Here is a 19,257-nt window from a genome sequence, read left to right as displayed (position 1 = left end):
CCCCCCCCCCCCCCCGCAGGCTCCCCGCATGGGCACCTTCATGGGCGTCTACCTGCCCTGCCTGCAGAACATCTTCGGCGTGATACTCTTCCTCCGGCTCACCTGGGTGGTGGGCATCGCCGGCATCATGGAGGCGTTCTGCATGGTGCTGCTTTGCTGCTCGTGTGTGAGTGGGGCTGGGGGGCAGTGGGGGGCACGCACCCAGGCCCGGCCGAGGCACTCACAGGGCGGTGGGGCGCCCCACGGCCCAGCCTGCCCTCTGGCGCGGCGGGGGCTGCCCTGGAGTCCTGCGCCTCCTGTCCGTGTGCCGGCCGCACCCAGTGCCGTCCCTGAGCCGGGGCAGCGCCTCCTTGCAGGGTGGGCCCTCCCCACCCCACCCCACCCCACCCCACCCGGCAGTCCCCTCCGCACCCCCCAGCGCTGCCCCTTGCCCTGTCCCCCGGGCTCGCCACCCCCCCTGCTGCCCCCACAGCACTCTGCTTGCCTGCCCACAGACGATGCTGACGGCCATCTCCATGAGCGCCATCGCGACCAACGGAGTGGTGCCAGGTGCGTGTTGCGCTGGGCGATGGCCGTCGGGGGTCGCGGGGGCCTGGGGGCACTGATCGCGCTCCTCGGGTGGGCTGGAAGACCCCCTGCCCCACGGCCCTCCCCGGACATTCCCTGCGTCCCAAAGGGGGCCCAGGCGCAGCCCAGGGTCTCACTGGAGGAGCAGGCTGTGCCCAGGGGCAGCCGTGGGGGCAGCCCGAGCCCTGCCCCACAGGGGCCAGCAGAGTGCCCCGCGAAGCCCCAGCCCGCCCTGCCACCTCCCCCCTGGCTGCGTTGCCCAGGCAGCCTGCTCTCGTGGCACCTCGCCTGCCCCCACTGCCCCCTCCGTGTCACGTCTCACCGCGGGGGGGGGGGGCAACAGGAGGCCGGGGAAGTGGGCCGGCAGCCTAGTTTCAAAAGCCCGTGCAGAGGACCAGAGTGGCCCCCCCGGTTGGGGGCAGAGAGGCGGCGCAGCCCGCGGGGGGCATGAAGGGAGTGGGGCTGCCACAGCGGGCTCAGCTCCCTCCCCGAGGGGTCTCTGGCCCCCCTGGCTGGCCGGGTGGTTCACGCACCAGACCGGGACTCCGGAGATCCGGGTTCCAGTCCCATGTGGCCATGAAGCGTGTGGGGTGGCTTTGGGCCAGTCCGCCGGGCCCTCCGCTTGGCCCACCTCACAGGGCTGTTGTGAGGATAGCATAGCAAAGACGTGGCACGTGCTCGCTCAGCAGGAGCCCTTGCTGGCGTGGGGCCCCTGGCAGCGGGTCCCTAACGGGGGCGGGGGCCTCGGCCAAGTCCTGGGGTCACACGGGGGGGCAGCCACGGTCTGGGCAGCAGGGGGACTCCTGGGTGGCGGCACATGGCCCTGCCCACGTGGGAAGGGCTCCTGCTTGTGCCCGTGCCCGTGCGTGTGCACACTCACCCCCCCGTGCTCCCCCCCGCAGCTGGCGGCTCCTACTACATGATCTCGCGCTCCCTGGGCCCCGAGTTCGGAGGCGCAGTGGGGCTCTGCTTCTACCTGGGCACCACCTTTGCCGGCGCCATGTACATCCTGGGCACCATCGAGATCCTGCTGGTGAGTGCCGGGCAGGGCGGGCCAGAGCCGGGAGGGCGGGCGGTGGGCGGCCACCCCGCAATCTGGCGCTCAGCCGCCGCCTCTGCCAGTGCCGCACCCCGACCCCGGAAGGAGAGCAAAGCCCCTGGCCGCGGCCCCCCCCCCGCCCGCCCGCAGGCAGCGCAGCGCAGCCCCAAGCACTGCCACGGCGCTCGCCCCCCACTGAGCGCCCTCCGGGGGCCTTGCGGGGCTTCCGGCCATCTGTTCCCAGGCCCGAAACGAGCGGGTGCTGCCGGTTTGTGTGGCCGGCAAAGCGTGGCTTTTGCGGAGTAGGAATTTGGCTCTTGCTGCAGCCCAGAGTGTGTAGGAAAAGCGGCAAGGCGCGTGCAGACGATCCCAAGCTGCTCGTCCCGAGGATCGGGGGCAAATTTGGCCCAGAATATTTCGGCTATGCCATGCTTTTCATGTGGGGAAAGCGAGGGGAGCCGGAGGACAACGAGGAGGCGGAATTGGCCATTCCTAGAGGGCTTTCCTTGTTGTAAAAGTCCATTTTTAGAGACTGGAGCCTGTGGGGGGAGGGGTCCCTTCACTCTCAGCAGCCCCCCCTTCCGCGTGGGCATGTTCCCATCCCACACATCCCCTTTCCAGGGTCTTCACTGCCCCCCCCCCCCCCAAGTAAGGATTCCCAGTGGCTGGCGCAGGCAGAGCCAGCAAGGCAGCGGTCTGCTCATGGGGACCCCCGCACGTCCCGCTCTCGGGAGGCTCCGCGCGACGCTGCCTCGCAGGCTATCTGAACGCCCCCCTTTGCAAGCCCCACGGTCAGTCCCGGGGGCCCTGCCCCAAATGCCGGCTGCCCCCCCAGCGGGCTGCGCTTGCCCCCATGCGGGGCGGCAGGCGAGCCTTGGTCTCTGCCGCACGTTGTAAACGGGGCGCCCGATGCCCCGCCACCTCTCCCGTGGGTGCGTGGCCCGCCGGGTGGGTCTGGGTGACTCTCCCAGCCCAGGGGCCGAATCGCCACGCTGGGACGCAAGCTCCTGGGCAGGCTGAGGACCGAGGGGACGGCGGGGGGGTCCTGAGGAACGGCCGCCTCCCGAGTTCTCCCAGGCATCCCGCGAGGGCGCGAGGGGGGCAGGGCGGGCAGGGCGGGCGCCAAAAGCCCCCAGCCTGAGAGAAAGGGACTCTGCCCTGTACCCGGAGGACCACGGGGGAGCCTTCCTGCAGACAGACCTGCTTTTTGCTCCCCTAAGAAAGTTCGCCCCCCGCTTCCAATCTGCTGCTTCATGCCTGGAGCATCAGGGCGACTGATGGGGGCTGAAGCCAGACCGTATTCTTTATTTTTTCTGTACACAAAGCAAGATTATGACAGGCTTGTGAATTTTAGGGTACTTCCAGACAAGGCATTTACCGGTGTCGTGAGGGGTCCAGGTGGCCCCCTCTTTGACCCATAACCCCCCCCCCAGTGCTCCCCCTGCTTTTTCTCCCTTGCCCTGTTTTCTCCCACCATCAAGTGGGGGAAGAACTCGGCACGAGGGCTCTTGGTCGGCGGCCTTGGAGCCCCCCGTCCGGAAGCGCCCTCCGTGACGAGGCTCGCGAGCCACGGCCTTCCCTGCGTGGATGTTCCTTGTCCTCGCAGTCTCAGAGATGTCACTGAGTGGTCCAGCACGATCCGACTCCTCCTCCATCGAGAGGGATTTCTGGGCCTGCTCCAAGCTGGAGGCTTTTACTGGGACCCTCGAGAGGAGCTGGGACGATCTCGTTGCCTTTTGCTGCAACAACCTTTTAGGTGCTTCCTCGGCCATTTTCCTTCCCCCCACCCGACCCTCTTCCCACGGGCCGAGCAAAGCTCCAACGGGCTGGGGCCTGGCCCCGATGGACCCCGGGACAGGCAAAGCCTCCCCAGGCGCCTTCCGGGCCTGGCCCCACGCTGGAGCTCAGGAAAGGGGTCCTGGACCCACACACAGTCCGTGGGGGGCAACTAGATCGACAGACAGCCACTTGCTGCCGTGCTCGGTGGCGAGGCGCTCCGCAGCAAGAGGAAGGGCTCGTGCGCAGCTCGCGTTCAAGCCACAGCGGCCCGCCGGGTGCAGGAGACCCCCCCCCGCCCCCCGTAGGGCTGCCCTCGATTTATTACCATACGCAACGCTGATGTCGGTCTGTTTGTCGTATGGGGGCCTTCGAGCAGATCCGGTAACAACCAGCCAAGCAGGTCTGAGGACGTGCTGGGGCCTCGCACTGCCGCCTCTCTCCTGAGCCGGGCCGTGGGGACACGGTCCGCGTGGCGTGCGGGGGGCTCTGCGGCTGAGCAGGCTCTTCCCGCTCCCGGTGAAAGGGAGCCATTCTGCGCAGCGGCAGGTTCAGCAGGAGGAGGAGGAGGAGGAGGAAGGACCTCCCCACGCGCTCCCACGGCTGGGCATGGCCGTGCAGGGAAGGGGATGCCGCACTGGGGAAGGCCGTCAGTGGCTCCGGCTGGCCGCTGGCCCCCTTCCGAGGAGAGGCCGGCGGCCCGTGCATTCCAGGTGCTGAGAAATTGGGTGTGGGGGGGGGCTGTCGTGCCCCAGTCTGCTTGTGGGCCGCTGGTTGGCCACGGTGGGACCTCTGGGTGGGCTCTGGGTCCGTCCAGGGGGGGGGGGGGGCTGCAGGGCTGGCCTGGCCCACCACCGACGCCGGTCCTTCTCCCCCAGGCATACATCTTCCCGCCCATGGCCATCTTCAAGGCGGAGGACGCCAGCGGCGAGGCGGCCGCCATGCTGAACAACATGCGGGTCTACGGGACGTGCGTCCTCACCTGCATGGCCACCGTGGTCTTCGTGGGCGTCAAGTACGTCAACAAGTTCGCCCTGGTCTTCTTGGGCTGCGTCATCCTCTCCATCCTGGCCATCTACGCCGGCGTCATCAAGTCTGCCATCGAGCCCCCGTCCTTCCCGTGAGTGCCTGGGGGGCCTCGGGGGGGCTGGGGGGGCCGGTCCCAGAGCCGTGCGATCTGGCGCTGGCCGCAGCAGAGGATGAGACAGTGGCCGGATGCCCTGGCCGGCGGCCCCCGGAAGGCAGGTGAACGGCAGCGCCAGGGGCCCGCTGGGGCTGTCCGGCCCTGGCCCCGCCATGCTTGCAGCTGGCCCCTCGTGGCCCCAGGAGACTCTCCCTCCCGCAAACCTTGACTCTTGATGCTGCCGACCGCATGTCACTGGTAGCTGCATCCCAATTCCCTTCTGCAATTTGAAGAACCGTTCGCTTAAAACACGATCTGATGCCTTGGAGCACATCCCATTCTGGGGGGGCTCCGCCTGCGTCACGTCACCTGGTCCCAAGCCTGGGGGGCAGCATTCCAGTCCGGCTGCCAAGGCAGCTGGGAAAGCGAGCGCTCCCCACGGGGCCTCTGTGGAGGAGTAGGCTGCAAAACACAATTAAAAATCCCAGTTACTTATTGATGGCTGCACACGTTAAACCTGTGAACGTCGAGGTTTGACTGCACAGAAGGGCAGGGATGCAAACCTCTGGAGGAACGGTTGTGCAAAGAAAGCGCTTTTCCTCCTGCAATGGACACGGACACCGCAAGAGGAGGCAAGGCTTCCCGGAGAAGACCTTCGTCCTGCCAGGAAAAGTTGGAGCCAGAAGGCAAGGAGGACGACCAAGCGGCCTCCATCCAGGAAGCCGTGGCCTTGTACTTAAAGGGCTGAGCGGGGCTGTCAAGGAGAGGCATCTTGGAGGGGCCCCATAAATCGGAGGCAGCTTGATGACACAACAGCAGCAACAGCAATGAACGTGGAAGAAAAGCCTGGAAAAGCGGCAGTGAAGCCCCTCCTGCAGAGGAGCCCTGGGCTTTGGCGGTCCCTTCCAGTGCCCCCCTGCCAAGCCAGGCGAAGGGGGATCTGCCCCGCCGGCATCCGTGGCTTTCCGCCACCTCAGCTCGCTCCCGTCTTGCTGGAGTCGTCCGGGCCCAGCTGCTCCGGGTCCCGCTCCCGGCCACCACCGTGGGGCTGCCTTTCCCTCCTGCCCCCGTGCTCTGCCGCCCTGGCACTCGGACCCGCCACCCCCTCGCCCAGGGCGCTTCTGCGGCCGCCAGCCGGGGGCCTGCGGCTCCGCGTGGGAGCGTGTGCAGGAGGCCCGAGCCAGTCCCTCGTGCTCGCTGGGCCGGGCTGCTCGTCGGCCGGGGACGCGCCTCGCCGGAGCGTGGGTCAACCCGCAGGCGGCCACCTTGGCAAGAAGGACGCCGCGGAAACTTGTCAGGTGCTTTGCTAAAGCCAAGATGCTCCGTGTCCACGGCAGTCCTCTGATCTACCGCAGAGAGCAGATGGAGGGCGAGCGAGCGGGCGGGCGGGCGGGCGGGTGGGCGGTGGGGCACAGCGCGACCACCACCCACCGCTCCACATCTGCTTGATGCGCACAGACCAGCCACGTCACACGCATGTGCCCATGCTTGCACATTAAACAGCCCCCAAGGCTGCAAACAGGGTAACACAATTTTATAAAGAACATAAGAGTGAACGCCGGAAGCCTTGACAACTTCGTATTTTAAAAGGCTAAACTGCAAGGGTACCTCTTCGCTCCCTTTCCACAGGCAAGAGTGCGGGGGGAGGGGGGGGACAGCGGCCCTGAAACGGCTCGTGAGGGGGCCAGGAGCCAAGCCGGGGGCCAAATCCTTCCAGCCTGAGGGGATCCAGGACTCCTCCCAGGCAGTGCCCGTTCCCCTCGGGGGCCTGCCCCTCCTCTTGCCCCGGCGGAGCACAGCCCCCGGGCAGGAGGGGAAGCAAGGCAGGCCTGGCGGGTTGGCCCCTGCCTGAGGCCCCTCCAGCCGCTTCCCCTCGCAGGCGGCAGCAGCCCTGCGCCCCGCATTTTGCGACCCGGCACTCCCGCCACAGCTCGTGCCGGGGCGCGCCCCCCGCGGCCCCCTTGGCCTCAGCCCTGCTCCCGTGTTGCCCCGCTGAGGCAGCCCCTCCTCCGAGGGCCCCCCGTGCAGCCGCCACCTGCCGCCGTCTCCTCGCAGGAATGGATCCCGCTGTTCCCCTGCACCCTCCTAGCTCAGCTCAGCCTCCCCTTGGTCCTCTCCTCCCCTCCCGCACCGCCGGCCGGCCAGGGCTCCTCTCCAGAAACGGCCTTCCTGAAGGCCGAGGTCCCACCTTGCGGGCCGGGCTGCTCTGCGGGCTTTGACCGAGCCGGCCGTGCAGAAGGCCAGCACCTTGCTCTGCTGGGCTCCTGTGGTGACGGGGCAGGGGCTGAGGGGCCCCGTGCCTGGCCAGGGCAGCGAGCACCTCTGGCCCCGGGGGCCTTGCGTGGCCGGCAAGCACGCAGCGGGCGCACGCCCGGCCCCAGGTGCCTCTGGGGCGCAGGAGCGAGTGGGCGGGGGGCTGCCCCACTGAAGGGCTCCTCCGCGCTTCCCTCCCGTTCCCACTAGGATCTGCCTGCTGGGGAACCGGACCCTGTCGCGCCACGGCTTCGACGTGTGCACCAAGATCATCCAGGTGGGCAACGAGACGGTGGGCTCCCAGCTGTGGGAGCTGTTCTGCTCCTCGCGGTTTCTCAACGCCACCTGCGACGAGTACTTCACGCTGAACAACGTCACGGAGATCGAGGGCATCCCCGGGGCCGCCTCCGGCCTCATCCGAGGTACGCGCACCCGGTCGGCCCCAAGGGGGAGCCCGACTCCCGCGCCAGGGGGCAACTTGTGGGTGGCCAGCTGGCTTGCCGGGTGTTCCGCGAAAGTGGGCGCGAGGCAGAATCGGGGCCCGAGTGAGAACACAGCAGGACGGGCCCCGAGGAAAAGGGCCGGGCGACTTCCGCCAAGGACAGCTCTGCCTCGCTCGCCTCTCGGGCTCGCTTGCATGGACGGGGCGGCCTGGGAGGGGCTGTTCACTGCGGAGCTGGAGGAGAGAAAAAGCCCTCTACCTTTTCTGGGTAGGGAATGCAAAACCGACAGGAAAGGCGGATCACCCACGTTGGCAGAATTCTCCCTTTTTAGCTTGTTCACCGATGCTCCGAGGTCAGGCGTGGGCCGGGAGGTGGCCGGCTTGGCTGCCTGCACCATGTTATGTGCCACGCTGCACGCAAACGGACTGCAACGGGCTCTGCGGGGGCTTCTACCAGTGGTGGGGGTGCACCAAAATGGCACAGGCGGCCCAGGGTGAGCCAGTGGGCCCTGACACGTGTGGGGCAGATGCATCCACTGCCCCGCGAACGGTCACAGGGCTTCCGCTGAGGTGGCTAACCCAGAGAGAGACTGTGGGGTGGTGGGGGGCTGGATAGAAGCCGCTGCTGTGAAGGGGGGGCAAATGTCATGTTTCTCATCAAGAGGAAGAAGAGGGCAACCAATAGGAAGCTGTGATTCCGCAGCTCTGTTTGGGGCCATTTCACTCAGAAAAAGGGCCAGCGTGCCAAACTGCAGGGCTTCCAGGGGGCATCTAGATGGCCACTGTGGGCGGGCCAGGCGAGAGAGGCCCCTGGTCTGATCCTGACACACCCACAGAGGGGGAGCCTCAGGGGGGACGGAGGATGGGGGCGCTCGCCTGGGCCAGAGGGCTCTCCGCACCCGCGGATCCCCGAGGTGCTGGGAGGCACCCGGGCCGTGTGAGCGCGCCTCCGGGCTGCGCGGGTTGCTCCTGATGGCCGATCCGGCGCACGGGGACGTATGGGGGCTGCTCCGGGCGGCCAGCGGCGGGCCCCACAGGGAGGGGAGGCGTCCAGCGGGGGGCCGGTCGGAAGCGCACTGAGCGCCGGTCTGCTCCGCGCAGAAAACCTCTGGAGCTCGTACCTGACCAAGGGGGTGATTGTGGAGAAGGCGGGGATGGGCTCCGTGGCGCCCGCAGAGGCGGTCCTGGACATGGACCAGCCGTACGTCTTCAGCGACATGACTTCGTACTTCACGCTCCTGGTTGGCATCTACTTCCCGTCCGTCACAGGTGGGGGCTCCGCACTCGGCCAAGAGCAGGTGGATGCGGCGGGCGCTTGCTCGTGGCTGGTCCTCAGGCAGAGAGCGGCCTCACTCGCGAGTGCCCCCCGGCCTTTTGCGCCAGCCAGCACAGCTGCCGTGGTCTTTTTGGGGGGACGTGACTTGGAGGTGGGGTGACCCCGGCCTCAGCCCTTGGGCAGCTGCAGCAAGCCCTCCTGCCCCCGTCCCAGGAATGCCTCGGCCCCCCATGGCCGGGGCTGGCGCAGGAGTGGGAGGTGGCCGTGCTTGGGTGGGCCCGGCCCCTCCCGGCAAACTTCTGCATGAGGATGGGGCCCCTCGAAAGGAGACCCCACTCCCCACCATACTGCCCGTGGTCCGGGCCCGCCATGCCCGCACCCGCTGCCACGGGGGCTGAAGGCAGAGCCCTTCTCCGGGCATCCCACCCCGGGATGAGCGGCTGTCACGGCGGCCCCGAGGCGACGGCCCTGCGTTCTCCTTGGGGGGGGGGGGGCAGGACACGGGCTGCTCTTCCGCCTGCGCCCCCTGGGGCCTTGCGCGCACCCGGCCCCGCCAGCCCGACTGTGCCTGCCCCCCACAGGGATCATGGCCGGCTCCAACCGGTCCGGGGACCTGCGGGACGCCCAGAAGTCCATCCCCACCGGCACCATCCTCGCGATCGCCACCACCTCAGCAGTCTGTATCCTTGGCTCGTGCACGTCTTGTGAGCGGCTGGGGGGGGGGCGGCCACCTGTTCTCGCAGGGGGGCAGGCCAGCCTGGGCGGAAGGCGGCCCGTGGCGCTCCCCGTGGCTGGAGCGCCTGGCAGGCCACGCGAGCGTCAGCCCCGGCCCCATACCCCGGCCTGGCGCAGGGAGGGCCAGCCTACCGCTGCCCCATGCTCTGTGGGGGGGCAGGTCGGACTGCTTCCCTGTCATGCCTCCCCCATCCTTGACGCTCGCCCAGACATCAGCTCGGTGATCCTCTTCGGGGCCTGCATCGAGGGCGTCGTCCTCCGGGACAAGTGAGTAAGCCTCTGGCTGCTGGGGGGGAGCTCGCCGAGCTGGGGGGGCCAGGGAGGGTCCCCCCTTGGAGCAGGGCCCGTGCATCTCCAGAAGGCGGTGGGGGCACCCGGCGCCCCTCTGCAGCGCTGAGGCAGGAGGAAAGGCACCCGCGGCCGCCTGCCAGGCCTCCGGGCATCTGGACCCGGCTGCCCTCTCCACCTGCAGCCCCCCGGCTGCCCGGCGGGCAGAAAGGGACGGGCCATCGGGCAGCCGCAGTGGGAGCCTGTCGGGCAGAGCAGGCTAGGCTGGCCCCTCTGGGGGAGCCCGGGAAATGCGCCCCCATCCCGCGGTGCCCGACCGGCCCTTGTCCTTTCAGGTTTGGGGAGGCCGTCAGCGGAAACCTGGTGGTGGGCACCCTGGCCTGGCCCTCCCCCTGGGTGATCGTCTTCGGCTCCTTCTTCTCCACCTGCGGAGCCGGCCTGCAGAGCCTGACGGGGGCCCCGCGCCTCCTGCAGGCGATCTCCCGGGACGGCATCGTGCCCTTCCTGCGGGTGAGTGGCTGGGGGGGGCGGGGGGCACGCCTGGCTGGGGACTGGAGCCGCAGGGGGCTGCGGCAGAGGCCCGGTGGGGGAGGAGGCCCCGGGGCCCTGGCAGGGGCTGCACCTCCCTTCGCCCCTCCGGGGGCCCCTCTCCACTCCACACACACCGCCAGGGCGCCCTGCTGGGAGCCCCCCAGCCCCATGCTTCTCCCCCCGTGCCGAGCCCCCACCCCGGGCAGCGGCTCTGGCTGAGCAGCACGGAGCCACCCGCACGCGGCCGGCCGGGGCTCGGTGTGCTCAGCACCCTGCGTGAGGCGCACCTCCCCAAATGCGAACTGACAGCTCCCTGCCCCGCGGGGGCCGGCGGCTAATTTTAAACCGGCCCGCCAGCCCTGGATGCCTCTTTTGCGGTGCTCACTGGAGGCCAGAGCCTCGCTGCTTAATCGGAGGAGACACCCCTCCGCTTCCTCGGCCCCCCCGCACACGCGCCTGTGCCTGCGCACGCTCCCGCAGCGGGAAGTGTGGGGGCCGGGGGCCGTCCTCCGCGCTTCCTCCAACCTTGGAGGAAAAGGGCCACCGCAGCTGCGATATGGCGAGCGGCCCCCCCATGAGGAGTTTGCCCTGAACGCCCCCCAAGCTCGGGGCACGAGCACCACGCCGGGTGGCTGCAGGCTCCGTGCATGGGGGGGTATGCCGAGCCCCTGCCCCGCCTGCCCTTCGGAGGGAAACGCGGCTCTGGCCCTTCTCTGCTTGGCCGGCCGCAGCGGCCTCAGAAGCGGCATCTTTGCAGGCAGAGGGGCAGCCCAGGAGCCGTCGCCCCCCCCCCCGCTACCCCGGGGGCCGAGCCTTGTGCTTCCCGCAGGGGGCTGGCCATGTCTGCTCATGGCCCACTCAGGCTGGCCAGAACCGGCACTCGCAGGCAGCTGAGGGCGCCCCGGGGCCGGTGGGACCCCAGTCCTGGGCGGGAGCTGCGTTGCCCGCCCCCAGGACCAGCCCTCCTGGACCCCGGCCCTGCAGCGCCCCCACGCACCTGCTTGCCTGCCCAGTGCTCCCCCCGCTCACCGGGGAGGGGCTCACGAGGTGCCAAGCTGCGCACAGAGGGGCACAGGCGCTGCGGCCTGACGGGGCCTTGGCTGCCCCGCGCTTCGCCACTGGCCCCTTGCTCCCGCTGAGCTGCCCCACGGAGGCCACGGGGCCGGGCGGGCTGGGAGGAGGCACCCTGAGCGGCCCTCCGGAGCGCTGCTCGCTGGCCAGCCGCCGCAGGTGCTTCCCAAAGACCTTCCCTCCTCGCCAGCGTCCGGCACCAGATGGCCCGCTGGACCTGCGCGATGACGGCCCGTGTGCCGCACGGGGTCCCCGCTGGGGGGGGCCTTGGGGGCCTGGCAGAGGGGCTGCATGTGGAGCTGTGTGGGGGGGGAGCTGCGGGAAGGACCATGTCCCGGAGCCCGCCTTGCCCAAGGCTCAGAGGAAGGGCGGGGCCCCCGAGCAGCCCCAGGAAGACCCCCTCCCGCGGAGCCCAGCTCTCTCTTTGGCGGTGGGGCAGAGCGGGCCTTTCCAACCCCCGCGTGGGCTGCTGCTCCTCCTGTGGGGGGCCAGGCCACACGCATGGGGCCGCCTTCTGACACCCTCCTCTCTCGCAGGTCTTTGGCCACGGCAAGGCGAACGGGGAACCCACGTGGGCCCTGCTGCTCACCGCCTGCATCTGCGAGATCGGGATCCTCATTGCCTCCCTGGACGAGGTGGCCCCGATCCTCTCCATGTACGCCCCGCCAGGAGCATGGGCCCGGGATGCACAGGGCGCGGCCGCGAGGGGCTGTCTCGGGCACCCAGAGCTGCGAGCGCTCCTCTCCCTCGGGCCGCCTCGGCTCAGGGCAGCCCCAGCGCCGGGGCGGTCCCTGTGGCGCCTGCCCGGAAGGGGCTCCGCAGGGGCAAGACGGGTGGGGGAGGCCGGCGGCACCTGTCCAGGAGCCACAGCACCCTCGAGGGGCCCCTCGGTCGGTCGCTGCCCCTGCCTCCCGGCCCCACCCGGCCCTCTCCCCGCCACAGGTTCTTCCTGATGTGCTACATGTTCGTCAACCTGGCCTGCGCGGTCCAGACGCTGCTGAGGACGCCCAACTGGCGCCCGCGGTTCCGCTACTACCACTGGTGGGTGCCGCGTGCCACCGCAGCCGGGTGGGGGTCTGTGAGGGGGCGACGTCGGGGCGGGGTGGGGGGTGGCCGGGCCCCAGGGCTGCGGGGGGCCCGGCGGCCAGGGCTCAGCCCCCCTGTGCCCGCAGGACCCTCTCCTTCCTGGGCATGAGCCTCTGCCTCTCGCTGATGTTCATCTGCTCCTGGTACTATGCGCTGGTGGCCATGCTCATCGCCGGCCTCATCTACAAGTACATCGAGTACAGAGGGTGAGTAGCAGGGGCAGGGGGTTCCCTCACCCAGGGCGGGGGGGGGGGGGGGCCCGGGGGCGGGGGCCCGCCGCCCCGGGGGGGGGGGGGGGGGGGGGCCCGGGGCCACAGGCCAGCAGCCCCGGGTGCAGCGGGCTGGGGCCCCTGAGGCCACCCATGGTGGGGTGGGCTCACCCCCCAGCTGCCGCCTGCCGGATCAGGGTGAGCCGTGGAGACCGCTGGCTCGGCCCCGAGTCCCCCGCTGGCCCCAGGCCCTTCCCGGGGGCGAGTTGGGGGCTGCAGCCCGGGGCTTCGGCCCCCGGGCAGGGGAAAGCCACGGTGTGGCACGGACGGGCTCCCTCGGCTCGACTTCCAGGGCGGAGAAGGAGTGGGGTGACGGGATCCGTGGACTCTCGCTCAGCGCGGCCCGCTACGCGCTCCTGCGGCTGGAGGAAGGGCAGCCCCACACGAAGAACTGGAGGTGAGCGCCCTGGGCGGCTGTCGGGCTGCCCCTGAGCTCAGCAGCCTCGTTTTCGCCGGATGGGGCGATGCCACCAGACGGAGACCTGCAGGGGTGCAGAAGATGAGGCCAGGGCAGGGGCGGGAGGGGGCAGAGGAGGGGGCTTTGAGCATTGCGGGACCCCTGGAGTCCCCACCCCCCCAGCGCAGCTCAGCATTTGTGCCCGTCGGGTGCTCAGCGCTCCTCCTCGTGATGGGGAAGACGTTAGAGTTTGCTTCCAGAAAAGGGAATTTTGTGACCAGCAGACATGGCCAGCCCCTGAGCACCGGCTCTCTTGCAAGGGGGTGGCGCACGGCGGGTGGGGGGCAAATGCAGCCCCCTCCCTCGCCGACTCGTCCTGCCCGTTCCAGGCCTCTCCAGGCAGCCCTGCGCTGAGTCAAAGGTCTGGGCGGAGGGGCCGCCGGAGCAGAGGGACCCGCGGGGCACTGGGGATGGGGCCGCTGCAGGGGGTCCCCCCGCGCTTGGTGGAGCAGAGGGGAGAGGACAGCGGTCATGGGGAGGGGGCTGGGGGTACGAGGGGCAAGCAATTGCAGCTGGTGGCTTTGCTGGTGGGGAGGGGCGTGTTGCAGCCAGCGCTGCAGTGACCAGAAAGAGGCTGGTCCTGGGGTGCCCGAGGGGCTGGGCCAGAGCAGCAAGGAGAGTCTGGGGGTGGGGGCAGGGCCCGTCATCCAGAACAGGGTGGAATGGCCTGGGGGGGGGCTCTGGCCAGTGCCCTGACTCCCGGCCCCCGCCTGTCCAGGCCGCAGCTGCTCGTGCTTGTGCGTGTGGATCAGGACCAGAACGTCGTCCATCCGCAGCTGCTGTCGCTCACCAACCAGCTGAAGGCGGGCAAGGGGCTGACCATCGTGGGCTCGGTGCTGGAGGGCACCTTCCTGGACAACCACCCCCAGGTCCAGCGGGCGGAGGAGGTGAGTCGCAGGGCTCCCCCGGACCCCCCGGCCGTCCTACCTGCAGGCGGCAGTGGCGGCCGGCTTACCAGGGCCCCTCCGGCTTTCCCGCAGTCCATCCGGCGGCTGATGGAGGCGGAGAAGGTGAAGGGCTTCTGCCAGGTGACCACCTCGTCCAGCGTGCGCGACGGCATGTCCCACCTCATCCAGTCCAGTGGCCTCGGGGGGCTGCAGCACAACACGGTCCTGGTCGGCTGGCCACGCAACTGGCGCAGCAAGGAGGACCACCAGACCTGGAGGAACTTCATCGGTAGGAGGCGGGGGGCTGGGGCTGCCGCCGTCTCTGGCTGGGGAGCCGGGCCCCGTTGCCTGCCGCCAGTCCCGAATGCTCCCGGCCAGGCTTGGGCGGGACTGGCGCCAGGCCTGCCGGCTGCAGCCAAACCCGCACGCCTGGCTGGGCAGGGCAGGGCAGGGCAGGGCAGCCCAAGGGAGCCCGCCGGGCTGCCCCGGACCCCCTTGCGGCGAGGAGGGGCCCCTCCTGACGCGCTTCTCGCACGTGTGCCCCAAAGAGCTGGTGCGAGAGACCACAGCTGGGCATGTGGCGCTGCTGGTGGCCAAGAACCTGGCCATGTTCCCGGCCAACACGGAGCGCTTCTCAGAGGGCCACATCGATGTCTGGTGGATCGTGCACGATGGGGGGATGCTGATGCTGCTGCCCTTCCTGCTGCGCCAGCACAAGGTGCCCGGGGAGCCGCACGCGGGGTGGGGCGGGGGCGAGGGGGCAGCAGGGAAGGCACAGCGGGGGGCTCTCAGTGGGGCCTCCTGGAAGCAGCCCACCGTGCAGGCGCCCTCTGCTCTGGGCTCTGCGGGGCGTGCCGGCCAGGCGCTTCCCGGGCCGCTTCCCCGAGCCCCCGCCTGGCAGCCGCCCCCCTCGCCCCCACGCAGGTCTGGCGCAAGTGCAAGATGAGGATCTTCACCGTGGCCCAGATGGACGACAACAGCATCCAGATGAAGAAGGACCTGACCACCTTCCTGTACCACTTGCGCATCACGGCGGAGGTGGAGGTGGTGGAAATGGTGAGAGGGGAGGGGAGGGGAGGGGAGGGGGAGCTTGTGCTGAGAGGAAGAGGGCGGGGGGTCACGCTGGGTGCCAGGCTGACGCAGCTCCTCTGCGGCAAAGGGAACAGCTGCTCACGGCACCGTCCTCCCCCTTGCCAAAACAGGCGAAGCACTGCCCTCGTCCCCGTGGCCCCCCTTTGTACCAGAGAAATGGGGAACGGCCAACATAACACGCAAACTTTCAGAAGGGATCCGGGGGCATCCCGTTCGTTGGACATGGCTCAAAAGCGTGATTAAGGATAGAGTCACCGTGAGCAGGCGGAGGAACAAGCCCTGCTGAAAAGGGCCAGCGTGGTTTCTGCAAGAGGAAGGCCTGCCTTGGGAACCCGCTGGAGTGCTCGAAGCGTGATAATTAGCACATGGATGGGGCGGTCCAGGCGACCTCGTTTACTTGGCCTTCCAAAAGGCTTCTGAGAGAGGCCTCGCCAAAGGCAGCTGAACAAAATTGGCAGCCACGGGGGCAGGGGGGGGGCAGTCTTCTGGATCAGTAGCTGGTTGAGGACACAAAGGCAGGGTAGGAATAAATGTGCTGTCTTCCAGTGGGGGGCTGCAACCAGTGGGGCCCCGCAGGGTTCCTACTGGGACCAGTGCTCTTCAGCCTGTGCACAGGTGATGGGCACCTAGAAGGTCGTGGGGTGGCCCCGTTTGCGGCTGACACCACACGTTTCAGCGGTTAAGGCAAAGGGGGCTGTGGGGGCGTCCAGGAGGCAAAGGCGTGGCGTGCACGCGAGCGCAGAGGCAGGCGCGCTCTGGCGAAGCATCCCAGCCTAAAAGAAAGGCTGGCGGGGTCTGAGCTGACCGTGCCCAAGCAAGGAAGGCTCTTGGAGCGTTCGGTTCTGGTCACTGCACGTGAGAGGACCTCATTGAGTTGGAGAAAGTGCAGAGAAGGAAGGGCTGCTACAGCGACGGGAAGAGCAGCTGTTCTTAAAAAAGCAAATGAGGGGAGATGCGACGGAGGTGTGTGGAACGACGCACGAAGTGGAGCAGGTGGCGAGGAGGACTCGTCTACCCCTCTAATCACACTAAAACCCAACGGGGCATCCCATAAACATTGCTGGTGGGGATTTGGGGTTGAGGGACTTCTTCTCACACAAGGAGTGTCCCTGCCACGGGGAGCGGTGCTGGTCCCCGGCGTGGGTGGCTCTGCGAGGCGGCTGGACGCATGCCCGGAGGCGGCGGTGGCCTTCGGGGCTGCCCGGGCACCAGCCTGCGCACGCCAGCGGCTGCGGGGCGGGCGGGCAGCCCCTGCCCCCCTCCTGGGGCAGCCTTAGACCTGGTCCAGCAGGAGCTCCTCGGCCTGCGCATCGCGCCCCCGGCCCCCTTTCCTTCGCCCCCAGGCACTCATTCAGGCTCTTCCCGCTATCCAACAATAAGTGATGGCACAAAAGACAGGGAAGCGTTAACTAGGGTGAGGTCAGAAAAGAGCAGGGCCCCACTCAGGGAATGGGACGAGGAGGGAACTGCTCTGCCTGAAGACGGAGGCCCCCCAGCCCCACCACCCGCCACCTGACTGCCCCCCCCATGCCCGGCTGCAGCACGAGAGCGACATTTCCGCCTACACCTACGAGAAGACGCTGGTGATGGAGCAGCGGTCGCAGATCCTCAAGCAGATGCACCTCACCAAGACGGAGCGGGAGCGCGAGGTGAGGCTGCCCAGCCCTGGGCTCGCCCCAACACGCCCCTCGCAGGCGGAAAAGGGGCGGGGGCCCAGGGGGACAGTCCGCCCCAGGCAGTCCGTGCGGGTGGGCTGCTTCATGTCCTGCAGTCGGAGGGCTCGGCCCGATTCCCACCTCCCTGGCGCGCCGAGGGAGGCTGCCCGCCTGTGAGCCTGCAGCTCCTTGCCCGAGAGGGGCTGTGCTGCCCCCCGCTCCTTTCCAGTGGGGGCACCGTGCGGGGTGCGCTCTGGAGAGGGCAAGGTGGGCCTTGCGCGTGCCCATGCCCTGCCTGAGCCCGGGGCGGGCCGGTGGCCAGCAGAGCCCATCGCCGTGGGCTGCCCGGGCCAGGGGTGGTTTGGGAGGCTGCCACCGGTCGCCCTCTCTCGCCCCAGATCCAGAGCATCACCGACGAGTCGCGTGGCTCCATCCGGCGTAAAAACCCGGCCAACACGCGCCTGCGCCTCGGCGTGCCGGACGAGCAGGTGGGCAACACCGAGGAGCGGCCAGAGGAGGAGGTGAGGTCACGGCCGCGGGTGGGGCTGGCTCGCGAGAGGGTGTGGGCCCCGCAGTGCAGAGCCCCTTGCTGCCAGAGGACGGGTGGGGCAACCAGCCATGGCCTTGCTCCTGGCGGGGTGGCTGGGGGGCCGTGTCACAGCGCCCCACCTCTCTGCCGTGACTTCAGACCGGGCTGCCGCTCGAGTGGGCTGCCTGGGCTTGCTCAGCGCACGGCCCGCACTGCCCGAGGCCAAGGGACCCGCTCCGCTGGGGTTGCCACACTGCCCTTCCCAATGCTCACAATCCTGGGCAAGGCCCGTGGCAGCTTGTGTGGCTGGGGCCACGAGGAGTGGCCTGGGGGAGTGGCAGGAAGGGAGCTGCAGGGGCCGTGTCTGGGGAGAGCAGGCCGCTGGGCTGCTGCTCCCCCTCCCCCTCCCCCTCCTTCTCCCCCTCCCCCTCCTGCATGGTCTCGCCTGCTGTGGCCCTCCTGGCAGCTCCGCGATGCCCCTCTGAGCCAGGCCCACATGTCTCCTGCTCGAGGGCAGCGCAGGGCAGGGCGGCCTCATCGCAGCCGGGCATCCTGTCTGGGGGCTGTGTGTGTGTGTGAGAGAGCGTGCGCGCTTGCGCACACGCAGGCAAGCAAGCATGAGGGAAAGCAAGCGCTCCTCCCGAGGAGTCCCATGTGCCATCAGGCAGTTTCCATGAGCACTTCCATCGAAACCACCCTTTTAAAATCGATGGATTCAGCCACCCTTTCAGCCCAGGAGGGGCTCCCAGTCGGTCAGGTGCATGAGGCGGCAGCGCTGCGCCAGCGACCCCTGAGCCCCAGCAGAAGGGAAGGAGGCGGACCCGGGGGCGGGGGCGGTGGGGAGCCGGAAGGGGCTGGGGCTGCCATGCGGGGGGAGGCCGCAGGGGCCGGGGGGGGGCAGTGCGGTGGGCCAGCCACAACTTCCTCTCTGTTGCAGGTGCAGCTGATCCATGACAAAAACGCCACCACCTTCTCGAGCAGCTCGCAGTCGCCGGGGGAGGACGAGGCGGAGGCAGAGGCGGCCCCCGAGAAGGTGCACCTCACCTGGACCAAGGAGAAGGTGGCCGAGAAGAACAAGGCCAAGAGCCCCGTCAGCCCCGAGAGCATCAAGGACTTCTTCAGCATGAAGCCGTGAGTCCGGCCTCGCCCGGGGAGAGCGCTGCGTGGCGTGGCATGGCGTGGCGTGGCGTGGCGGCCTGGGCCACGAGCACCACCGCTGTGCCCGGTGTGGCCCTGGACCGGCCTGTGTGGGGAGGCTGGAGCGCGGGGGGGGGGCGCTCCGGGCCTGGAGGGAGGCGTGTCCGGGGGGCCTGGGCTTTCCGTGCGGGAGCCGGGAAGGGGCCGCGCATCCCACGTGAGTGACCCGCTCTCTTCCTCCTCTGCTGCCGCTGCCAGGGAGTGGGAGACCCTGTAAGTCCTGGCGCCGGGGAGAGGCGGGGTGACGGGTGCCCGCCGCCCCTGAGCGTCCTGCGGCCGGCGGGGCGGGCGGGGCGGGGCGGGGCGGGGCGAGGCTGCTGGGGCGCGGGGCTCGGGCGCTGCCGCTCAGCCGGGGCTCGCTCGCTCGCTCGCTCGGCAGGAACCAGTCCAACGTGCGGAGGATGCACACGGCCATCCGGCTCAACGAGGCGATCGTGAAGAAGTCGCAGGAGGCCAAGCTGGTGCTGCTCAACATGCCGGGCCCTCCGCGGAACCGCAAGGGCGACGAGAACTGTATCCTTGCGCGGCTCGGCTCGGGCGCGGCGGGCGCCCGCGGGCCCCGAACCCGTGCGCGCCCCGGCCGATGCGGGGGCGAGGGGCGCGCGGCCGGGAAGCGGCTCGGGCTCGGGCTCGGGCTCGGGGGGGGGGGGGCTTCCCGGGCGAGCGGGGCGGGCTGGGTCGGAGGCGCCCGTCAGCCAGCCCTTGACTCGCGCCGCAGACATGGAGTTCCTGGAGGTGCTGACGGAGCACCTGGACCGGGTGCTGCTGGTGCGCGGCGGCGGCCGGGAGGTCATCACCATCTACTCCTGAGCAGTGGCCGCGGCCGCGCCGAAGGTTTGCGCCCCGAGAGCCCCGCCGCCCCCGCCCCCGCCCCCCAGCGAGGCAGGAGGACGCGCCCCGCCGCTCGACGGACGCCGGGGCGCGGCGGCCCCCGCATCGCGCCCCCCGCCCCGCCGCCGGCTCCCCGGGGGGGAGGGCGCCAGC

The 19,257-nt window shown here is 69.7% G+C and overlaps 1 protein-coding gene across 2 annotated transcripts in view; it reads left to right on the top strand.

Moving 5' to 3' along the window:
- The window catches only part of SLC12A5 (solute carrier family 12 member 5), a 19,988-nt gene extending 905 nt beyond the window's left edge, over window positions 1-19,083 (top strand). Inside the window, exons 3-25 of one of the 2 annotated variants that reach the window (XM_044421295.1) lie at window positions 20-166; window positions 495-549; window positions 1,470-1,600; window positions 4,261-4,502; window positions 6,969-7,180; window positions 8,302-8,469; window positions 9,058-9,156; window positions 9,421-9,478; window positions 9,835-10,009; window positions 11,638-11,756; window positions 12,044-12,142; window positions 12,274-12,393; window positions 12,749-12,853; window positions 13,632-13,800; window positions 13,894-14,089; window positions 14,349-14,518; window positions 14,725-14,856; window positions 16,434-16,541; window positions 16,946-17,068; window positions 18,014-18,207; window positions 18,472-18,486; window positions 18,653-18,786; window positions 18,992-19,083. In XM_044421295.1, coding sequence (XP_044277230.1) covers window positions 20-166; window positions 495-549; window positions 1,470-1,600; window positions 4,261-4,502; window positions 6,969-7,180; window positions 8,302-8,469; window positions 9,058-9,156; window positions 9,421-9,478; window positions 9,835-10,009; window positions 11,638-11,756; window positions 12,044-12,142; window positions 12,274-12,393; window positions 12,749-12,853; window positions 13,632-13,800; window positions 13,894-14,089; window positions 14,349-14,518; window positions 14,725-14,856; window positions 16,434-16,541; window positions 16,946-17,068; window positions 18,014-18,207; window positions 18,472-18,486; window positions 18,653-18,786; window positions 18,992-19,083 — 3,063 coding nt within the window. The remainder of the gene's footprint in view (window positions 1-19; window positions 167-494; window positions 550-1,469; window positions 1,601-4,260; window positions 4,503-6,968; window positions 7,181-8,301; window positions 8,470-9,057; window positions 9,157-9,420; window positions 9,479-9,834; window positions 10,010-11,637; window positions 11,757-12,043; window positions 12,143-12,273; window positions 12,394-12,748; window positions 12,854-13,631; window positions 13,801-13,893; window positions 14,090-14,348; window positions 14,519-14,724; window positions 14,857-16,433; window positions 16,542-16,945; window positions 17,069-18,013; window positions 18,208-18,471; window positions 18,487-18,652; window positions 18,787-18,991) is intronic. The other variant, XM_044421296.1, reaches the window with a different exon arrangement.
- The last annotated feature ends 174 nt before the right edge of the window (window positions 19,084-19,257 follow it).

The sequence above is a fragment of the Varanus komodoensis genome, unplaced genomic scaffold (genome assembly GCF_004798865.1).
Source record: "Varanus komodoensis strain SLA01 unplaced genomic scaffold, ASM479886v1 scaffold117, whole genome shotgun sequence".
NCBI lineage: Eukaryota > Metazoa > Chordata > Lepidosauria > Squamata > Varanidae > Varanus > Varanus komodoensis.
This window is presented reverse-complemented; position numbering and strand designations above follow the sequence as displayed.